This window comes from Scophthalmus maximus, chromosome 11, assembly GCF_022379125.1.
Source record: "Scophthalmus maximus strain ysfricsl-2021 chromosome 11, ASM2237912v1, whole genome shotgun sequence".
Classification (NCBI taxonomy): Eukaryota; Metazoa; Chordata; class Actinopteri; order Pleuronectiformes; family Scophthalmidae; genus Scophthalmus; species Scophthalmus maximus.
The window spans coordinates 22,712,998-22,736,615 of NC_061525.1; the positions used below are offsets into that span (position 1 = coordinate 22,712,998).

A 23,618-nucleotide genomic window follows, 5' to 3' on the forward strand; every position below is an offset into this window, starting at 1 on the left:
GGCCGCGATCCGACCCCAGTGACGGCAGCTAGTTTTAGAGTTTAATCTCCATCGAAACATTTTTTCAATGGAAAAAAAAAAAAGGATGTTTTTGCCACGTTACAAAAGAACATTTTGCTTTATTCCATTCACAATGGCGGGTTCGGTAACGATTGGCAGAGGGACGCCGGTGTCACCGGCTCCACCCTCCGCCCCGTTGACTCCGCCCCCCAACCCCCCCCCCCCCCCCGGGAGCTGACGGCTGACCCCTGGCTGCTCCCTGACATCAGCCCCCCTTCGCCCCGGTTCACTGACATGCTGCCGCTGTCAGAGCAGTTGACGGAGGAGAGGCTGAACGCTGTTGAGAAAATAGAAGCTCCCCTCGCAGCTTGCCAATCACAGGTACCCATCCTCCTGCCCCCCCCCCCCCCCCCCCCCCCCCCCTATAAGTCGACATATTTGAAGAGAGAAGAGATCGCTCACCTGAGCTCATTACCTGCCTGCATGGCCCGGGCAACATCGCTTAAGTGACATTAAGTCCTTTCACACACACACGCACACACACACACACACACACACACACACACACACACACACACACACACACTGTGGAAAGAAGGGGTGTCCACCCATAGAGAGAGAAAAGGAAAGTGGATGCCGCTGTCAGCACAGGAAAGCATCCCGGGCGAGGATTTGTGTCAAAAAGGAATTGAAGTTGAAGAAGGAGTCTTCAATGGAGTTATTGTGACAGCGAGGAAGTTTTCTTTTGCTCTTCGACGGGAAGAGAAAACATAATTTGACAGAAATTATGGAGAATACGTGACCGAAATAGTCTCTTGTGAGAAGGGGGAGAAGCCCCCCCCCCCCAATGATACACAGACGAGCCTGCACACACATACACACACACACACATGCGCACACACATACACACATACACACACACACCCGCACACACACACACACACGCACACACATACACACATACACACACACACACACACATACACACACACACACACACACAGCTCATTTGATTTCACCCGGGCACAGACCTATGAAATGGACTTTCAACAAATACGTAATTGCTCAGCCACTCACTTGATCCCCCCCCCTTACAAACTCAAGCCTCGGTGTAAAATGTGGATTACAGGCCTATTGAGCTCACTTTTTCATGTAGCCTAAATTAAGTGCATTCGGAGGGCTGCTCTTTGCCATTAGGGAAAACCCTGAGTGAAAGCCTGGGAGGGAGGGAGGGAGGGGGGGCAGCGACGGGCCGGGCGGTGGTGAAAGAGAAGTGTAGAAAATCACATCCGTGAGGAGAAATCCTGTGAAGTATATCACTTGTGTTACACTGCAGCTTTCTTTCCACAGTACGGAGGAAAGAAAAAACATTCAAACCTTCAAATGAGCATTCGCCCGAATAGGAGCGAGGGCCGTCACAACTTGAAAACTTTCCAGACGTTTGAGAGATAGAAAAAAAAAAGACAACTCGTCGTAGAATCTCGTCCGCGTCCTCTCTCCCCCCGTGGGCCGCGTCCTCTCTCCACCTATGGGCCACGTCCTCTCTCCCCCTATGGGCCGCGTCCTCTCTCCCCTATGGGCCGCGTCCTCTCTCCCCCTATGGGCCGCGTCCTCTCTCCCCCTATGGGCCACGTCCTCTCTCCCCCCGTGGGCCACGTCCTGTCTCCCCCTATGGGCCACGTTCTCTCTCCCCCCGTAGGCTGCGTCCTCTCTCCCCCTGTGGGCCACGTCCTCTCTCCCCCTATGGGCCACGTCCTCTCTACCCATGTGGGCCGCGTCCTCTCTCCCCCTATGGGCCACGTCCTCTCTCCCCCCGTGGGCCGCGTCCTCTCTCCCCCTATGGGCCACGTCCTCTCTCCGCCTATGGGCCGCGTCCTCTCTCCCCCTATGGGCCACGTCCTCTCTCCCCTATGGGCCACGTCCTCTCTCCCCTATGGGCCACGTCCTGTCTCCCCCTATGGGCCACGTTCTCTCTCCCCCCGTAGGCTGCGTCCTCTCTCCCCCTGTGGGCCACGTCCTCTCTCCCCCTGTGGGCCACGTTCTCTCTCCCCCCGTAGGCTGCGTCCTCTCTCCCCCTGTGGGCCACGTCCTCTCTCCCCCTGTAGGCCACGACCTCTCTCCCCCTGTAGGCCCCGTCCTCTCTCCCCCCGTAGGCCGCGACCTCTCTCCCCCATTGGCCCGCGTCCTCTCTCCCCCTGTGGGCCGCGTCCTCTCTCCCCCCGTAGGCCGCGACCTCTCTCCCCCCGTGGGCCGCGACCTCTCTCCCCCCGTGGGCCACGTCCTCTCTCCCCCCGTGGGCCACGTCCTCTCTCCCCCCGTAGGCCGCGACCTCTCTCCCCCCGTGGGCCACGTCCTCTCTCCCCCTGTGGGCCGCGACCTCTCTCCCCCATTGGCCCGCGTCCTCTCTCCCCCCGTGGGCCACGTCCTCTCTCCCCCTGTGGGCCGCGACCTCTCTCCCCCTATGGGCCGCGTCCTCTCTCCCCCTGTGGGCCGCGTCCTCTCTCCCCCTGTGGGCCGCGTCCTCTCTCCCCTCGTCGCGAGAGCTGTTGATTTGTGAGCGCGGGGCGAGGAAGCGGCGCCGTGGCCAAAAAAAATTCTCCCCGTCTAAAATGGCAAATGTGCGCGCGTCTCTCGAAAGGGCAGACTAGGTCACTGCGGCAGGAAGAAGGAAAGAGAGGAAGAAGAAAAAAGAAAAAGAGAACGGGCTTCGGGAAGCTTTGCTGGATTTGGTACGGATGACCCCCATGTACTCAGCTGTGCCTCACAGTGAGTTATGGTCGCAGAGGAACTCTGATCGTACACCCACCACCCCCTGTGTTTTCATACCTACTTCCTACTGATTTGTCCGCATGTCGTGGTAAAATAGAAAACCGTTCTCCCGCCTTTTCGAGCTTAGAAATGAGCGCACGAGGTTTGAGTATCTGCACAGCAACAGGGCGAGCTGGTTCGTTGGAACACCTTGGACAGAAATGATTGGTGGAGCGCGACGAAGTGGAAATAATACGTTTCTGAAAGATCCAGCGGACATGAAACGATCATTTTAACATTTTGCGTTTGTGTTTCAGCCCGTTTCAAACTCGTTGTTCTTGTTCCGTGTCCTCGGGCCGGAGTCGGCGATCAAGCGAGTGGATTCTAACATGTTGCACTGTTGCGTTTCGGGACATTTCAATACACAAGGATCTTCACGGAGGTCTGTGGGGCTTTTCTTCTTCTCTTCTTTTCTTTCGCGAGAGCCTGCAGTGATTTTGGACATGGCAGCACACGGTAGCTCCTGGGGTTGAAAAACACAACTGACAGGTCTATTACCCCCCCCCCCCCCCCGTCTCCTCGGCAGACGGATACACAACCCCCGAGCCAAGTGTGATCATGACTTCCATAACAAGCCCCTTCAATATCCCTGCAGCAAAAATGCACACACTCACACACACACACACACACACACCACATATATACAGTATCTACACACACGCGCGCTCACGGGTTTGATTTATGAGCTTGAGAGCCGGGAGGGCGGGAGGCAGAGTCGGCGTCTCCCAGACATGTTGACCAGAGAGTGAGCTATCAGGGGGGAAGACAGGGAGGCGGGCAGCTCTGTAATTAACGCACTAAATACGTTAAGGCTGAAGGATCCCTCGGTACATCAGCGAGGGGGGATGCACCGAGGAAAGGGATTGAGCACTTAGTGCTGGTGATTGTGCAAATGAAGGGAAGTGAATCGCGCTGATGCTCCTTCTTTTCTCTCCTTTCTTTTCTCAGTTTGTAGATTGAAAAAAAAAATTGCCTCCGATGATTATCAGCAATGTCCGTCACTGACATGTTGCTGTTCTGGGTGAATTGTTTGATGAAAGTGGAGTGTGGGAGTTTTCTGCGTTGTACAGGATTTTCCTCTTTTTGGGCGGGGGGTGGATCATTGGAATGGGAATTCCCCATATCTGTAGTTGTGTCCTCTAGTGGGAGAGAGATGTTTAGGGTGTGGGTTAAAAAATGGAGGTCCGCAGAGCAGAGGGATCCAGCAAAGAAAAACATCAAATCGTCCCGGCCCAGCCCGAATGATATGTTGAAACCGCACAACACTTGCCCAGAGTTGTAAAGTTTTGTGCGTTGTGTTCTGTCTGATACGATCTTCACACCCTTAGTGAATCTTCGACCTGGAACAAAGGCCACATGGAATCATATTGCATCATCGTCTCAGCAGTATATGTGACACACAGGTACAGGTACAGGACTGAAATTCATGGGGCATGAACGAGTTCTGTTTTAACTGTGAGCTTCGCAGACAAAACAGACTGCGGGCTTGAAATAACAACCGTAATTCCTTTAATTCTACTGTAACAATGGTACATCAGGTACAGACTGTACTGTAAGTCGTCCACATTCACTACTACTGGTTGTCTTGAGTGAGTAAGTAGAAAGGCCTTATGTGCGTTTGTGTGTGTGTGTGTGTGTGTGTGTGTGTGTGTGTGTGTGTGTGTGGGTGTGTGTGTGTGTGAGTGTGTGTGCATGAATGGGTGGGGGTATTACTCGGGAGGATATTTCCTGATGATAAACTGGTGGTGGTGGTGGGAGGCAACAGAAGCGTGATGCCTGCAGAGGACGGTAAAAACTTTATGGACGCTTTAACAGGACACTGACGCGGGGGGGGGGGGGGGGGGGGTTCCCCTGGTGCTGCCCACGGTCAGACTGACTGTGACAGACGCTCAATGTGTTTGTGAGCGAGAGAGAGAGCGAGAGAGCGACAGCCGGGCAACGAGCGCCGCACACAGCTCTACAATAAAGCAATGGTGTGAAAGGTTGGCGATCTTTTATGTTGTGTTTTAAAAAATCATGTCGTCACGACTTATGTGGTCTTTTTATAGACGGCAGACCTGTGTCAATAAATAATATTATATTCTGTAAAGAAATCGTGTTGATTCCCCGCCATGTCACCCTCACCATCACCCTGACCTTTAAAAGCTCATTAGCCATGCGTTCGAAGCCCAAGATGCTCTGAAGGGGGAGAAGTATTTGTGGCGTACCGCCTGTCACCAGTAGAGGCGCTATTTGAGGTTGTTCGTGGGATGACTTGTTGGAAACTTTTGTATTTTGCTGTTCCACCAAGCAAACATTGTTTCAACCCACATCTTGCTCAACAGATGAATCACAGCCAGCCACACGTCTCACAGGTGAGGAGGTGATCCTCGGGCCTCGATGGCTTCCTCCCTTCCACCCATGTGTGCGCAGGACAGTGGGGAGCATTGTGCGCGTCGAGAAAAACAAAAAAATAAAAAAAAGCATCCGCCTTTGTTGACTCAGCCAAGCCCTCGCTGTTGCTCCTACAGTCAACATGTAGCGGTAACTTCCCCTGTCACAACACAAATAATGAAGGTGAGCGACGCCCACTCGCCCTCTCACAGCGTCGGCCCCCCGCGCTAATTACCTGAGCGTACGCTAAGCTGACAGGTGAAGGTGCGCGATGGATGTCTTAGTGAGTGGGTGGGGGGGGGGGGAGAAAGGGGCCTGGCTGAGGGTTGACACCACTCCACTCCTGTGACCCGCCGCTGAACTTGGACCTGTGAGAAAATAACAGGTTGTCCAATTAGGCCGCCAGTGTCTCACCGCGGGGCTGTTTCTGGAAGTGGGCCTTACCTCGCCACACAACAATTAGCCCGGAGGAGCTCACCAGCCTGTGGAGACCTGCCTCCTCTCCGCCTGCCTGCCAGGGAACTCTTTGTTTTTCACAAGGATGCGTAATGGGAAAACGTTGGCACTCGATCCCCGGCAATTAATGCTCACGGTGCACACCGTGCCTGCTCCAAAAAAGCTCCTTTTTTTTTATCCTCGTCCTAATTTAAACAGGCGGCGAGGCCGAGGTGAGGCGGCCCGGTCACGCCTGAAGACACTCGCACAGTCATCCAAGGTTTAATACAGTTCTGACTGAAGGATGTTGGGTTCCTTGTGCAGCTGGGAGTTGAAGAATTAAAAAGTAAATACTTTTTTGACATGCGTCAAACCAAAGACAAGTGACTCGTTCTGTTTTGTGAATTGTGGAGGGGAAAGAGTCAAAGGTTTAACCACACTTCCTAAAGATGTCGAGGCTTCTGCTGTGGAACGCACACACACACACACACACACACACACACACACACACACACACACACACACACACACACACATATGTGGCATATCTGTGAGAGTGTTTACACAAGGCGTCGGGAGCACGGTGCACGCCCGTCAATGCTAACCTCGCGCTGTTTGCTTTGCAAATCATCCATGTCCAGTATCAGGCACTAAAAATACACTTAAAGACCGCGGCCTCGCTCGGTCGTGGCCGCGGAAGAAGACGTAGAAGTGGAAGAAGGAGACGTAGAAGGAGAAGAAGCCATCGTGTGTTGCTGCCGCACAGATAAATATGATGAATGTCACAACATGGAATGCTTTGAGCGCTTTTGTTGTCCTCGAAACGTGATTCATTGCCAAACTGTGACTGCGACTAATGCGCCTTCGGAGAGCTTCCCCTCAGTAATGGATCTGACTGAAACTTCGACCTGCCACAGCTACTGTAACTGTTTGATTTATGCACACACACACACACACGCACACGCACGCACGCACGCACGCACACACACACACACACACACACACACACACCTGACGTGACAGTGCAGCTGAACATTATTTCACGGCATGGTATTCTGTAGGGGCCACTAATTTGACGACATATATATAGGAGCAGGGTGTTCTTGTTGAATATGCAAATGTTTGAGGTTTAAATTCAATCAGGTCGTGAAAACAGGATTCTAATTAAAAAAATTTAAAAAAACAAGCACAAGTTAAATGAAGGCTATTTTATTACGTGTATTTAAATACATAAACACACACTTTTATATGGTATATGGTAAAAAAAAACAACAACAACAACAACAGCGACAAAACACACGGCAAACAAGCAATTATGTACATCAGAAAAATACTGGACTTTTTCAAACGGAACCATAAAAACGAATGAAAATAAAATCTGTATGAATCCCAAAATAAAAAGTAAAACTCTTTTTTTGTTTTAATTCCAAGAGAAGGCAGGGGAGGTCGAGGCCCGGCGACCCGCAGCTGAGGACAGCCTTATGCTAATGCCGGTCTACAACAATTTGGATTTCGTTACTCACGCAAAAAAAAATTAAAAAGCCCGCGAGCTGGAAACTGTCTGTGAGACTTTTTTCTTTCTTTCTTGCTCTGGCACGGGCTGTGATTTATTCTCCTCTGAGGTTCTGTGACAGCTTAAGAGACCTTGTGGCCTCGCGGGGGGAAAAAAGCAGAGTCATCTCCCATGTGAAGAAAGAAGAAGAAGAAAAACGTTAAAGATAAGAGTCGGTGACGTGAGACATACAAACTATGTTGAATCCTAATTTGAAAAACAGCAGTTAAAAATACTGTTTTTACACACATATATATATATATATATATATATTTATATATATCTGAAGGATCATATATTTTTATACTTTGTACATATTTCTACAGTATGATACAGTGCATGGCTTGGCAGAAATATTTTTTTCCTCTTTTTTCAGATTTGGAACAAAAAGTTTTTCTAAACTTTACAACACCAAAAAAAAAAAAAGAACAAACCAAAAAGAACAAAAACAACCAGCACGTGTAATTTAAAAAAAATCACTCTAAAAAATATATACTTGTTATTATTTTAAAAAGCTTTCCTCTGAGACCGACAAAAGGCACTGGGGCCGTTTTTCTTTTTTTGAATATTCTATAGTTTGGTTTTTTGGCAGTGTAGAGAGAGAGAGAGAGAGAGAGAGAGAGAGAGAGAGAGTTATGATACATAAATACATACAAGAGGCACAAGTCAAGAGTTTGATATTTTGGCACGATTCGTGAGGCAGCTTCTGAGGATCAGCGATCGCACGCGCGCGCGTGTGTGTGTGTGTGTGTGTAGGATCTTTGATGCGGCGCGATACGCGTCGTCGCTGTGTGTTAAGGCTTCGACCGACCCGTTTGGATTTGACAGATTTACACTCCGGACGCCGCGAGTGTCGGCCGGCGCCTGTTCGCACGTCGGCTCTCCGTTCCAGTACACGGACACAAACAATAAGGCTACGTCAGGCAACGATCGGACACCGCCGACATGTTTTCCAGTCAAAGTCCCTATCAAGCAAATGGCTCTAAAAACAACCACACGTGGCTTTTTTTTTTTTTTTCTTTACGGTGATCCTGAGGCACTATTTGTTGTCAGGGTTGTCATTTAGTCTTTGGTTGCTTCCTTCGGTCCTCGCCTAGCTGCTGGACGCGCGAGTCACTGGTTGCATCGGCGGCGGCGGCGGCGGCTCTCGCTCGGCCTCCTCCATCCCTCCGGCCGGACTGCGAGTCTCCGCGCTGAGATCCTGAGGCTCCAGCTGAAACGCCTCCCCCGCCCCCTCTTCGTCCTCCTCATCCTCCTCCTCCTCCTCCTCCTCCGCCGCCGCCGCCCGCCTCCTCTTCCTCTCCTCCTCCTCCGCCATCTTCATCCTCCGCTCCTCGGCCTCGATTTCCTCCGTGGTGGGGATGGAGTTCTTCTTGGGTCGTCCCTTGGGCTTCGTCGGGGCCTCGTGACCTCCCTTCAGCACCTAGGATAACACACGCAGACAGATCTGAGCGGACTCCTCTGGTAATAAATGGCAGCAGCAGTCAAAGGCAACGCCTGCTATTATAGCAATTAAGAGAAGACGTATTGCTGCTGCCCCCCCCCCACAGTGTGCTCATTCATCTTTAACGATTTCAGGTCTTTTTTTTCTCTTGACCCCGATCCACAGAAGAGTTTGCTCATAGGTCGCGCCACACACTATACCCTCCTCCGTCTTTCCGCACCCTCTCTGCGTGATTTTAAAAAGCTGCATTAACCAATTTTCTTTTCCTCAGAATTTTTCTCTATGGATATAATTTTTACTAAATGATTCTTTACCCTTTCTCCCAGTGGCAGTCATGGGCCGCTTTGGTTTGGTTTAGCATCTGACTTATGTATGAACTATATTTATGTCATGAATAAATATTTATAACAGGTCATTGACAGATGTAATATCAATATTTTCCATTTATTTCAGGTCCTCTAACACTTTGTACTGACACACGTGTTTTATCTTCATCTGCCGATCTCTGACAGTGGAACTTGGAGAAATGTGGGCTTTGAATGAAATCACAGAACAGAAGAGGTCGTATGGAAGTTTCGTGGGTGCAGATTAAACGTGCACCTGCTCGTGATAAACTCAACCGGAGCGATTTACAACAGGTTCTCTGAAATAACAATCGGAAAAAGCACATTGTTCCCAAAGACACCGTCGCTCACCATCTTCTTCCACTTCATCCGTCTGTTTTGGTACCAGGTCTTCACCTGCAGCTGTGTGAGGCCGAGGGACTGGGCCAGGTCCAACCTGCAGAGTCGCAGACAAAAGAGAAGGCCACATTAGATTCAGACACTTTTAAAAAGTTGGTAGAAATTTTCTCCCATAACAGGAGATGTAGAGACGATAAGAACCTTCCACGCGGTTGAGCTCATTATATACTTAACGCAGTCTGAGGCACAGAGCCAGACTGTGTTAATCTTAGACATTAAAAGACTTTTCATATCGCCTGAACTCTTTGAGTCTTTGAATCTCACATCAAAGCTGATTCGCTAACAGCCTCCGGTTTGACGCTGGTGCACCTGCGACCTCGGCGCAGATGTTTCCAACGCCGAGGTCGGCCGGTAACCCAATCGCGGCACTTGGTCTCGGAGAAAGACCCAGAAACGCGTCCACCACATGTGTTGATCCATGACCAAACGGGGCGCACTGGTCGCTGCTTGCGAAATGTGATAGGTCAGGAAATGGACGGACGAAAGTGAGAACGGCATCCGTCTGTAATGGAACGGAGCTACCGAGGGGTTTCCTCGTCCCTGCTCTTCTCAAAGTCTTTTAAGAGTCGGATGAAGGGATTCTCTTCCCCACCACCACCACCGGCCCCCGGCCCCCGGCCCCCGGCCCCCGGCCCCCTGGGGCCCGGCGAGCGGAGCCGAGTTTCATTTGATGGTGAAAGTGGAAGTGGAACGACAAATCCCCGGGATTCTTGGGATCATCCACACAAACCTTTATACCTTGCAATAAGAGCTGTGCGTGTGTGTGTGTGTGTGTGTGTCTGTCATCAGACGAGCTGTCTATACGTGCCCCCGTCTGGAGGTGAGGAAAAGTAATTGCAGGAGAAGAAAAAAAGAAGAAGAAGAAATTCCCACTTATTTACGCTCATTAGTTCTCAATGGAGGATCTTGTAGTCACTCCCTCTTGGCACGGCCGCCATTTTGTTCCATTCTCGCACCTGTAAATAAGGGAATCTTGGCCGTATGTGAATAACCCTTAATGATGATGATGATGATGATGATTCATGCAGGCACTAATTATTATAATTGGAAGCTGCGTAAACTCATTATTGCCCTTTGGGATAAATAATTAAGAATCTTTTTCAGGGGCAATTTTGGTTTTTGGCTTCCCCCGCCCCCCCACCTTCCACCCTCCACACACACACACACACGCACACACCGCACACACACACACACACACACACACACACAGAGTCTTAAATCAAGAGCGCAGAGTTTCCCAGCCAAGGAAAAGGAGGAGGTAAAGTGAAGTTATCTTTGGATCACAACAAACCAAAGTGGAGCCCCACCTTTGATGTGGGTCCTTTAAAAAGGAGGGAATTTCTGCGCTGGTATATTTAATTAATTTTCAACACAAGTGTCAGAATCAGATATTTTGACAGGACACAGTATTCCTGGCTCAGCCGTCCGCACGGTGGTTGGGTTTTGATCCCCGAGTTGTGCTCTGCCTCCGGGGTCTTCTCGCTGATAAAACGAGGCGATGGCGCCTCTCCAACGGTTACAGGAGCGATGCCAAGATGTGATATAATTAATAATGCATCGTGGGAGTTTTCCCCACCGGAATGGGGGGGAGTAAATATGGAAATGACAAATAATGTTTGATTTATTTCCCCAAAAATATGCATATGTCTTTAATCGGGTTGGATGTGGTTTAGCAGATGTGTTGCGAAGAGGATACGTCTTGATGGGAAGTGAAGCCGTTCATTCTCCATGCCGACTTATGCGTTAATGTATTAATTTGTCATTAAAGCTGCAGTGTGTAATATTTAGAAGAACTTATTCACAGATATTGAATATATTGTCCATAACTATGTGTTCATATATGTATATATATGTTTTTTCGTCCACTCTGAATGAGTTAAATATAGTAACATGAGGTGGACCCGACCTCCGCGTGAGTCTCCATGTTTGCTACATCGTGTGGAATAAGGTTGTTGAACTAAATAACGCGACGCAAACTATTCGCACAAGTAGAATACATGCAAAGTCAATGCAAAGATGCAAATTTCGTGTCAGTAGCTCGAGTTGAAATATTTTCAACTCGAGCTGAAATATTCGTGTGACGCGTTGGCCAATTAGCGCTAAGATCCTACCTCCGTCTCTGTCGTCAGACGCCCTGTCGTTGTACCGGAAATGGAGGATACACTACTGTCGCTGTGTGTGTGTGTGCAGCCCGACACAAGTTACTATTTTTATCTTGCCCGGGGCGAAGATGGAGAGGGCACGTGATCAAGGAAGTTGGACGCTAGCTTTAGCCCCAGTTGGCACAACCGGTTTGTGTGCTACTCGCGACGTGGGAATTCGCGTCCGGCGCGAACGCTCCTCTAAAGGTTTGAGCTGAAGCAGGAAGAAAAGTCCAAAATATTCTTCCTGCACATTGTAAACTGCTTCTATAAGAGGTTTGAACAGTTACTGCATCACCACCACCACCAGCAGCAGCAGCAGGAGCGCTGGGTGTGTCCATTAATAATAATAATAACGACACAAAAGATAATAAATGCTTGCGCGTTATTAACTGAAGCACATTCTGTTTCACCTATTACAACAAATAAAAGGGTTCGCATACTTTTCCCCCTCTGTATGAAGTAACACATTTGAGTGACGTGGGTGGAGTTCACCAGCAGTTCCCACTTCTCACTGCACATGTGAAGGAGAGATTTTTTTTTTTTTACATTTATGCTTCAACGCTATTCTGGGATAAAGATGGAAAAGTCGCCTGCAGGCCAAAAACCCCAAAATGAGACGTAACCTTCAATAAAACTGGAACATATGGGTCCAACCTCATGTCAGGTCCCAAAAAATGACCCAGAAACAAAATGGGACGCAGATATTAGCACGCAGATGACTTCATCTTATCGTCGAACAGCTCAAACGCGCTTCGTATGCACCTGCATGTGAGAAAGTGATTGGCAGTAAATCAGTGTAATACATTTCTGTCTGCTTGCGTTGGCCACGGTCCACGTTCTCTTGAATGAAGCAGTGTGTTTCTTTGTTGGGGCTTTTTTTTCTTTCTTTCTTTCTTTCTGCTGTTCGAGAGCTCTGCAGGGTTAAAACGTTAACTCTTGTCTCAACTGGAATGCTGAGGTAATGCTCTGGCGTCGACAAATTCACATTACAACGAGACGCTCCCCGACGGGATAAATCAAAAAATATATGATGTAGCCTCAACCGCTAGCTCAGTGTGATTGCACTTTTGCGGTGTGTGTGTGTGTGTGTGTGTGTGTGTGTGTGTGTGTGTGTGTGTGTGTGTGTGTGTGTGTGTGTGTGTGCGCGCATGATTGCGCTGCACTTTCAAATTGAAGAACTCCATATATGCCAGGTATGCATGCAGGTTATCAAATTGTCACAGTTGAGTGACACTTATATGACTCGGGTATAGCTTTCATGTTGAAATTTTAATAACTGGGACGTTGGTTATGACCTTGAACATATCTGTTGTTTTGTTTTCTCTCGCCGTAACTTAGTAACAAAATCATTTGCGGTAGCGATGAGGTCAGTGCGTGTCAACGCGTTGAAATGCGGTTTTAAAAACCCGATGTTATCCGGGTTAAGGCAAAAACCCCGGTTTCTCAAACGCCATGTAAACACCTTATCCCGGTTAACAGACCTAGATAACTCCTTTAGTAACCAGGGGAATTCGTGCATGTGTACACCTTAACCGGGGTAAAGCTCGGGTTACGCATCCGCGCATGCTCCGTAGGTTATAACTGCCCCTCCCCACTCGCAGGAAGCAATGGCGCCAAAAAACAACAGCAACGACACGAGGTTGACCTTTAAACCCGAGGACTTCGCCATGGCAGGTAACCACCGGCGGACCGTCCGAAAACGAGGGGAAGTCCCCTATTAGCTGCTCTTCACATGGGGGAGTGCCCTCTAGGGGGCCCTTTCATGCAATAAACTATGACGATGTGCCCTTGAGAGCAAGCAAATTTGATATTGTGTCTAAATTAGTGCCCTTCTAGTGGAGAAAACGCGATGCAGTGCCCTGTAAGGTGCCCTTACAATGGTCTAAAGTTGTTGTTCCCTATATGGGTGCCCTTCCAATGGAAAAGGGTGCCGTAATGCTGCCCCTACATGACAGTGCCCCAAAGGGTGCCCTTCCAATGGAAAAGGGTGCCATTATGCTGCCCCTACATGACAGTGCCCCAAAGGGTGCCCTTCCCAGTAGAGAAAATGGGATGCGGTGCTGTATACAATACTCCTACAGGGGGGTTCGCCCCTGCCCCTCATACAGCCTGAGTCCGCCACTGCAGGTGACGTTACTGAGGCGTAGTAGAGAATGTTACGAAATGTACAGCACTGAAAAGTCCTTCACGTTCTCCTCCCGCTGTCCAAAGTTGTTGTGATTTTGACAAAAGTCAACCAGGGGGGAAAGAAACCTTATTCCGAAGAGTTGTACGTTGGCAGAGCGCCACCTACTGCACCGGAGGCAGAGTTACTACTGTCATTCTTTCTGGTATAACCCAGTTATTAACTTAACCGTGGTGAGACCATACCCAGGTTGTTGCTGTGCATGTAAACGCACTGTGTGCGTGTGTGTGTGTGTGTGTGTGTGTGTGTGTGTGTGTGTTGTATGAAACTCAAATGATGCCTTTTCTCTTTGGACTACACTGACCTGTCGGGCGTGGACAGGTACTTCTGCTTCTGGAACTTCTTCTCCAGGCCCATCAGCTGCAGCTCGGTGAAGATGGTGCGGCTGCGCCGCGGCTTCTTCAGGCGGGGCGTGCCGCGCTCCGCCTCCGACTCGCTGCTGATGCTGAGCGGCGTCTGGCTGGGCGACGGCTCGGAGCAGCCGCCGCCGCCGCCGCGCGGACGCTGCTGATGATGCTGCTGCTGCGGCGGCGAGAGCAGCGACAGGTGCGAGGGGACCCCGCCCGGCGACCGCGGCGGAGCGAGGTGGGGCGCCAGGTTGGGCGGCTGCCGCGTGATCACCGACAGGAGCGGGTAGGCGCGTAGCGACGAGGAGCCTGGAGGGAGCAGAGAGGGAGAGAGACGGTGCGTCAGGCGACAGGAAGAAATGCAATTAAGGTGTACAGTGCGAAGAAAGATTAGGGCTCCTTCTGAATCATCGGGAGGCTTTTTTAGTGAGCTCCTCGGTCACCCCTGGTTGTACCGTCATCGACCGGCCCTGTAATCGCCGAGACAGGTTCATTTTTTAAATCACCGAATGAAAAGCGTTATATGCTCTCGACCTCCAGCGTGTAAGAGGGTCGCCACCCCGATGACGCAGGCCGTGTTTTACAGCGCCCCCCTGAACTCCTCCGATGAATGATTATTTTTTTCAGAGGGTTGTTAAATACTAACTGGCTTAACCCAACACGAAACCGCAAGCACACACACACAGACACACACACACACACACACACACACACACTCACAGATAACACAGACACAGACTGAGCTGTAATAAAATCTACCAAAAAACTAAATCAAAAGCTATAGTGAACTAATAACCCCCCCCCCCCCCCGTCTCTTTTAACAATCTCTCTCGCTCTTGTGCATGTGCACAGTCATATACAAATACACACACACGCTCACACACACATTATTTGCTTTTTATCAGTGCAGACAGAAGCAGCGAGACGCCAGAATCAATAAAAAAGTAACACTTGTCTGGAGCCGAGTGCGGGAGGGAGGGAGGGAGGGAGGGAGGGATGTGGCTGTGGGTCAAGCGAAGTGAACATAATATTCTGCCAGAGGAAAAGCAAATCGTCACAGCTTCAAATGTGTGTAAACCCCCAAAATTTACAAGCAAAACTGACTGCGGTGCGATAAGGAGCAGCAAGGGGGACACGAGGGGGGGATTATGGGAGTAGAGAAAAAAGGAGGTTGTCAAGCTGTGTGTGTGTGTGTGTGTGTGTGTGTGTGTTTGTGTGTTCCTGTCCGGTCGATCTCCTCATCGACGCAACAGACAACATAAACACTCGGACACACACACACACACACACACACACACACACACACACACGTGCACCGACTGATCCCCACGGGAGGCATAAAGTCAGAGCCCCACTCTCATTTTTGATTTCTGCCATTTTCCCCCTAAAGGTCAGAGAGAAAATATGGATTTTGGCATAATTCCAATGAAAGAAATAGAAAAAATAAAATAAATAAAAGTCAAGGTGGAGCATGTCCACATTTCCAACCCGACACGTACGATACAAACTTGTGCACGAATGAACTCCACTGTAAGACGCAAGTCGAGCATGAGGAGAGTGTGAGACGTTGCTCTACACACACACACACACACACACACACACACACACATGCCAGACACTGCCCAGGGCTCATCATGACATCATGAGGCGCTGAGGTCATCAGCAGCCCTCCGGCGTTAGAATGCTGCGGTTGCAACAGGTCGGGACAAGAACACCTTCTTCTCTCTCTCGCTTCCCCGTTTTTATATATTTGCGTTTTCAGCCCCCCCCCCCCCTCTCTCTGCAATAATGTTATCGATGAGTCATCATCACTGTATGTACTCTACGTACAGGAGTCGTTTCTCATGAACACTGTTGGAGTTATGATGAAAGTGTCACAACGTCTCTCCGTTTTGTGTCAGGAAGTCTCTTGTCAACAGTCGGCTTGAAGTTGTCTCCGGACAGACGGAGAGAGATCTGTCAGCCCTGTCGTTGTCTCTCTCTCTCTCTCTCTCTCTCTCTCTCTCTCTCTCTGACACGCTGTTGACAAGTGCCAGAGTCCTTCTGTCAATAATCTACAAATAAAACTTTTCGAGTGTTGGCTGCATGCGACCCGGGGGGGGGGGGGGGGGGGGGGCGTGCACAACTTTGCACACTGATACTCTTGACAAACACGGTGAGAATGTGCTTCTTGGGGAAACCCTTACAGAAAGACAAACGCCTGCTGACAATAGATCTAACGCTGCGTTCACACCGGACGTTGCTTTGAGTTTTGTCGCATCAAGCGAACATTTGCGCGTCTTTGCGTCGTTTGCGCGAATGTTGGGCCCGTTCAACTCCGTCCGCTGTCTCCGACAAACCTCATGTGAACAAATGACAGTTATTACAAATATTATATAGAATGCCGATAGCTTCAAATTTGTCGGTGTGGAAAAAAAAGGAAGGCTCGTAACAAAAGGTTAAAATCTTTTTATATCCTCTTTTTAGATATTTTTCTATATGCTGATTTCAATTGTCTGTGATTTGTATGTTTTTGTGAAAGCACTTTGTGAAGCTACCTCTGAAAGGTGCTATATGAATCAAATTATTATTATTATTATTATTAAAGACAGACAGACACTGGCACGGGCCTGGAGCTGCTAGCTAGCAGCCACCTAGCTGAGATCGACACAGGTGCTATTGCTAGCTAGCTCACTGTAACTTTTATACCTGAATACAGTCAGTTAGCTAGTTACTATTAGAACACACACAGTATCATAAATGAATGAATCATAGCTGTGGGGGGGGGGGGGGGGGGGGTGTCACTGAGACTGCTTATGTATAAGGCCCAGAATTTAGTGCTACACCCCTGGACACACGTAAACATGAACCGTTGAAGGAAAACAAAACAAAAAAGGAATGCCGACGGCAAAACCGCCCTAAGCGGGTTGTGATACATGATACAAAGAGCGACCTGATCCACCACTCGCACCACTTGCGTTGAGATCCTCCCTCCGTCACTCAGGAACGGAGGATCACTGCTGTTGCTGCGTCTGTGTGTGTGTGTGTGTGTGTGTGTGCAGCCCGACCGGGTCGCTATTTGTATCGTGATCGGGTGAAGAAGGCGAGGGCTCGGCAGATAGGGAACGAGGAAGATGGACGCTAGCTAGCTAGCTAGCTAGTTAGTTAGCCCCAGTTAGCACAACCGCTTTGTGTGGCTTTCCCATTCATTCCTGTCTACCTTGTTCAACAGTTCATGTTTACCTGTGTGTTTTTGTGTGTGAGTGTGTGTGTGTGTGTCTGTCTGTCTGTCTGTCTGTCTGTCTGTCTGTCTGTCTGTCTGTCTGGCGGTGTGTGGAATTGAACGGGCCGACATTCGCGCGAATGGCGTCGCAAATAAGCACAAATGTTTGCTCGGGACCAAACTCGCGCGAGCAAAGCCACGTGAGAATTGGCGTCACGTTCCGCTGCGAACGCACCACAACAAGAGAACCTTTTGTTACAGGCCTTCCATTTTTTTTATAACACCGACAAATTTGAAGCTATTGGCATTCTACAATATATATATATATATATATATATTTATTTTTTTTACACCTGCACGACTTTTAAGACGCTTTGCTCTTCTGCGATGGGAAGCTGAAACGGATGACTCATGGTTTATTCAGCTCCTACCAGTGCACGTGAACGTCTGCCATGTTTTGGTTATAAACTGGCGCTGACAGCTCGGGAGAGCTTCTCAAAGTTTTTTGTTGGGGCCTTGCCCTTCGAGGGCAAATTATATATATATATATATATATATAATTTAAAAAACTGTTGAGAGAGTGGGAAGGGCAACAACGGGCCACGCAATGAGAAACGTTTCTATATCTGTCCCGCCTGATTGCTTTAATTATAGAATCATTCACCTCCAGGACATGACAGATGAAAAGAGCAATTTGATCCCGATTCGCCAACAACCCAGGGAGCCTCTCGATGACTGGAGTTGTCAGTCGGCTCCTCCAAAAGAGGAATCATGTCAAACACAAGCCGTAACTATTTTATCTGATACCTGATCCGCGATCTTCCCGTGGCACCGAAACTGCCATCGGCCTGTGCAGAGCACCAACTGTTGCTTTTGAAGAGCTGATTTGTAATTTTTCATAGCGAAAAAAGGAAAAAGAATCAGAAGTGACGGGCGGATGAGAGGCTGTCAAGCGTTGTAGCTTTTAACCGTGGGTGGAAGATGTGCACAGATTTAGTCGTAGTGTGTGTGTGTGTGTGAACTCGCCCGTGTGTGCGTGTGTGTGTGTGTGTGTGTGTGTGTGTGTGTGTGTGTGTGTGTGTGTGAACTCGCCCGTGTGTGTGTGTGTGTGTGTGTGTGAACTCGCCCCCGTGTGTGTGTGTGTGTGTGTGTGTGTGTGTGTGTGTGTGTGTGTGTGTGAACTCGCCCGTGTGTGTGTGTGTGTGTGTGTGTGTGTGTGTGTGTGTGAACTCGCCCGTGTGTGTGTGTGTGTGTGTGTGTGTGTGAACTCGCCCGTGTGTGTGTGTGTGTGTGTGTGTGTGTTGACATGGGTGTAATCAACCTTTTCAAGACGGCTTTATGCCTAATGGGACACGTTATTGTACGCAGCAGATTAAGAGTTTAAGATGCGATGAAAACTTTTTTTTGCTCACTAAGATTTGTCTAAGCCCCTCAGTGCCTGTAACCAAACCACTAAGCATGTGGCCCTCAGGCTGCACACACACACACACACACACTCACACACACACACACACACACACACACACACACACACACACACACACACACACTGGGGTTTTTTTTGTGCTTTGTTTTTATTTTTCATCATGCTGTCAGGTGAGATTACACCTGGGTTGATGCTAATCTCTCCGCCTCCCTCCAGAACACACCACTGAGAGCCCTGCCCTGGGTCCCGCTGAGAGACGTGGGACTTCCAAAAACGAAATATTAAAACCTGTCATTGCGTCACCGTTCGCCAGTTCAGCAAACCAGTTCAGGGATCCTAACTGACAGGGAATTAACCCCCCCCCCCCCCCCAACACACACACAAACACACACACACACACACACCGCAAATTGGCCACTTTGGCCCCTACTAAATTAAGGATCTGTGTTTTGACACAGCACGTTGAATAAAAATAGACGGGGGAGAGGCCCGTGGGAAGGACGGAGGAAGGAGCAAACGAACCTGACAGAGAAAAATGCACAGATCCAGAAAAAGGTGAAAGGTAATCAACTCCTTCAGAGGAACATCATCGTGCACCACCGCTGTCTTTCAGCGGCCTCCACTGGCTGCGGGAGGTCACAGCATCACCTCCTCCTCCTCCTCCTCCTGCTGCAGCAGCAGGATGCAGGAGAAGTCACTGTTGAGGGACCACGCACCCCGTCCCCCTTGGCCCCAGGACCCCGGACGCGTAAGCCCGTGCCAAGCTTCTATATCAAGCGCTTAAAAAGCCATTGATGTTGAGGTGGAGGGGGATATATATACGGTGTCTCACACCCCACCGCAGCCACAAATAAGTGGTGGGCACAGTGTTCTGATATGCGGAGAGCGGGTTACTCTATCCAGGCCCGGGGCCACGGTGCCCTCCAGCATGCACGCCACACACCCGAGTCCATATCAGAGGGGTGAGGGCAGCGCTGCCAGCGCCCCTATTTTTAATCCGCTCCCGCCGCCACGCATCGCTGTCATCGTCGAATTGCAGTGGCTATTATTTCAGACTTTGGAGCAATTATCCCCCTTAATGGTTACTGGAGGGAGCGGGCGGCCCTTTGGGCTGCTTGGGGGGGGATTTATTCAGGAATTGCAATTGAGGATCCATCGGGAAGAGGGTGTTTTGGGGGCTCTGTTTGGACACGATCGCATGTATGCAATGTGCCAACTGAGATACTTCTCATCTATCAATCTGTCTTTGGATGTGGATGATTACAACCGCCTCGGTGAAGGGGGCAAACGAGAGAAAGCACAGACAAAAATCATTATCATCAGAAGAACAAAACCTGAGCGCGATTCGGATCGAAGCCGCTCTTCTTCCTGTGTTTTCTTCCATATTGAAGCCGCTCTTCTTCCTGTGTTTTCTTCCATATTAGACGCATTACTATGCAGGAATATGTATCTTTTTTTTTACTCAGTGTTTTGTTTTTTGTTTTTTTTAACAGGGTGGCACCAGGTCTCCGGCTCGCGGCTCCTGGGGGTCACATACTTTTTCTGTCACATTAGGAGATTAACAAGATGCTCAACGCTTCCCCGTCTGCAAACGTCCGGCAGCAGCTGAACTCATTTGCAAAAGGAACTTTTTGATCCAGCGAAAAACAACCGCATGAATCGAAGCGATGGATACGAAAAGGGAGTAAGAGATTTGATTTATATATACATATATATATATATATATATATATATATATATATATTCTTTATTTTGCCAACTGACTCTTCACTGGCTTCCACTTATCGGTGGCAGGCATTTATCATCTGGGCCCCCGAAGCATCACTGACTCACTGACACTGCGATTGTCAACACCGAACACTTGAGCTGCTGTGATTTATTGTACAGAGCGAGCGGCTTTACAGGAGGGAAAGCATATAGATTCATCATCGTCATTTAGTCAATTTGAAATATTTTTCCTTGGAAGAAAAAAACCCCAATGATGTCAAAGGATGCAAAATAACAATGCCTTCTCTTTTTTTTCTTTTTTTTTTTGCACAGCATGGAGGAGTGTATGATGAAATTATTAATTATAAAAAAAATTGAACTTTGTGTCAGCAAACTAAATTTGTGCAAGCATCCCAATGCACATGTCTTCACGCGTGGAATAAGTAATGCAAAGGTTGTTGTTTGTTTGCTGCACTGCAGATTTACATTTCAAAATAATAAAAAAAAACTTTAAAAAACAACATCAGTAATAAAACAAGAGCACAAAATAGAATGAAATAGAATAAAAAGGATACAAAAAAAAACAAAAAAACTTATTGTCAATTTAATATTTCAAATGAGATATTTAAAGAGGAGAAGTGAAAACATGCAGCTGCTCTTACCCGAGCACGAGTGCAGGGGCTTGGGCCGGACGACGAGCGAGGGGCACACCGAGTACAGGGAGAGCTTCTCGAAGTAATCACAAGTCTCCTTGGAGAGGATCTCGTCGATCATGAACGTCTTGTAGCGCCGCCTGGCCGCCTTCAGCTGCCCGGGCGACGAGAGCCTCAGCTCGGCCTGGCAGTGCATGGTGGCGCCGGTGGAGGCGGCTCTCTGGTCTTCCCCTGCAGCGGCGGCAGCCTGCTCGGCTCGGTGATGTGCGTGCGCACGACGAGGACCCCCGCGACCACTGCTGCTCACGCGTTGGAAGAACTCATGGTGGTTAATCTTCTTCTTCTTCTTCTTCTTTTTAATTTGGAAATGCACAGTTTCTCTCTGTGTGTCCCGCGGAGGATCGGTCGCCTTGAACTTGAGCTGCGCGCGCGGAGCGGCCACACTGGGAATAAACTGAGTCCGCCGCTCACACCCACTGCTATATAGACCGTCCCTGAACGCATCTCCGCCGCTTCATTTACCCCTGCTCTCTCTCTCTCTCTCTCTCTCTCTCTCTCCCTCATGTACTGTACATGCACATGGCCACCTCCCCACCACACACACACACACACACACACATCTCCATATAGAAAGATATATTTCTGTATATATTCGTTTCACGACCAGTTAATTGGGGTCTCAGAATTACGCGATAACTTTTCAGGATATGAATCTAAATTGAATCAATACAAATAATCTATTCGATACTTCGTATGGTTGTCAAAGTGTCAGGTGTAATAAAAAAGAAGGAGAACGTCGTGGTATTATTTAAACTGTGGGGTTTTTTGTTTGTTCCTTGTTTCTTTGTTTCCAAAGTTTTTATTTGAACCATTTATCTTCGCGTTCGGGTTTATCTGATTTAGTTCTTGACAAACACGCATATAACTTGTTGACTTATGATTTATCGTCTTCTGAAAAATTGCTTGGGGCATTGCATAATAGATGACCTTTATTGATCCGGGAATAATTCAATGTATTTCCAATTTTTAACTTTCCATTTTTCACTTTAAAAAAATTATTAAACCCTTAATATGAAAAGAGCAGAAATGTTTAAATCAATGTGTTTTTATTTTATTTATATGACTATAAAAATTACTATCATTATTACATTATTATTATTATCATTGGGCCCAATTGCTGTTATTATTATTATTATTATTATTGTTGAAATTATATATTTCTGAAAGTGGTTTTTTTTTTGCAAGGAACATTATAAAACAACTTTTTAAAGGAGCAAAACACCAGAGGTGGTTAAATGCCGAGTGATTTCGTTTCCTGCCAAACAAAGTGCTGAACATTCATTATGCATTATGATTGAACAAGTGGACGCGGACACGCGCGACACATCAGAAGCCAACGAACATCACGACGACAGAGTCAGTCGCGTATGACACAGTGACATGAGCGGAGCACCTGTCAATCCGGCTCAGTGATGATCGACTGCTGGAGGGCAACTAATTATGTATAAAACATAAAGCCAAGTATATTGTGAGTTTACTTTTCTTTCATTTATATGTAAATTTGTACCATTTTAAGTATAATTTGTGGCAGATTGTTTGAAAGAAGAGGAGATGAGGCTGATGAAGAGCTTGGTAACTATAGAGATCCAATTTATGAACTTTGAAACGTCGCGTGTCCAGAGAAGGAAACCGATCATCATCATAATCATCATCATAATCACATTTTACAATATTGAAATTATTAAATATAAACCCTCGGCTCGGCTCCATCAAAAGGAGGTGGGATATGAGAACAACTGCTGTGGAGGGTGTTCACTTTGGGTTTATATGAAATCCAAATTAATTTGTATGTCCGCAAATCAACCACTTATTGTTTTAAAACTCCAAAATTCACGATGCCTGATTTTTATCGTCATATATATATATTTTTTAAAGACATTAACCGACGGGCCTGTCTCCCTGCAGGGGGGGGGGGGGGGCACCGATGAACCCGGTAACCCGAGGTGGAGCCGTTAAGACCCCGGGAGCAGCAGCAGGGGGAGGAGGAGGAGAGAGGGATGGAGGGAGGGATGGAGGGATGGAGGAAGGGCCTCCTCCTCTGCTTCTTCTTCTTCTTCATGGGTGTTTTTTGGGACGTGAGACACACGCGCTTCTATATAAGTCCACGGCTACTGCACCCGGGGGGGTGGAGACGCCAGGGCAGATCAACCAATTACAGGAGTTATGCCAGAGAGAGAGAGAGAGAGAGAGAGACTCTCCATTAAGAGCCGTTTGCAACACGACACGACGCGAGATTAGAACAAAGCTGGGTGCAAATGCAAACCTCCGCGTTCGGACAGCGGGACATTAATTGGGAGGAGGAAGAGGAGGAGGAGGAGAGGATGAGAGGAAGAGGAGGAGGAGGGGGTGGTCGAGGGAGCTCGGGAGCTATAAGCACTTTCGGAAGGATGGATTATGACCTGGGCTCGGGTCATTATGGGGATTTGATCCCAGTGGCACCGAGAGAGGCGATTCCAAGGATCGAGGGTGTTTGGAATTATCGCGATAATCATCGAGTGGTGCGAAGACTCGATTCTGATAAATAAAAATAAAAACAGTA

General features: G+C 48.5%; 1 protein-coding gene and 1 long non-coding RNA gene across 2 annotated transcripts in view; one reads left to right on the forward strand and one right to left on the reverse strand.

Moving 5' to 3' along the window:
* Positions 1-21,014, forward strand: part of LOC118299464 — a 68,752-nt gene extending 47,738 nt beyond the window's left edge. Inside the window, exon 3 of the long non-coding RNA XR_004789860.2 lies at positions 20,153-21,014. This is a non-coding gene — a long non-coding RNA (uncharacterized LOC118299464). The remainder of the gene's footprint in view (positions 1-20,152) is intronic.
* Positions 6,204-22,086, reverse strand: barx2 (BARX homeobox 2). The gene is made up of 4 exons (XM_035623237.2): positions 21,029-22,086; positions 13,989-14,340; positions 9,308-9,392; positions 6,204-8,591 (listed from the first exon to the last, which is right to left on the reverse strand). The coding sequence occupies exons 1-4, from the start codon at positions 21,213-21,215 to the stop codon at positions 8,262-8,264; spliced, it is 954 nt and encodes a 317-aa protein (XP_035479130.1). The 5' UTR covers positions 21,216-22,086; the 3' UTR covers positions 6,204-8,261.
* Between the last annotated feature and the right edge of the window lie 1,532 nt (positions 22,087-23,618).

Excerpts from the sequence above, each read along its gene's own strand:
- barx2 (XM_035623237.2), bottom strand. The coding sequence starts at position 21,215 with ATGCACTGCCAGGCCGAGCTGAGGCTCTCGTCGCCCGGGCAGCTGAAG. Across the intron at positions 14,341-21,028 it reads GCCCCTGCACTCGTGCTCGG|GCTCCTCGTCGCTACGCGCC; the intron begins GTAAGAGCAGCT and ends TGCTCCCTCCAG. Across the intron at positions 9,393-13,988 it reads TACCTGTCCACGCCCGACAG|GTTGGACCTGGCCCAGTCCC; the intron begins GTCAGTGTAGTC and ends GCGACTCTGCAG.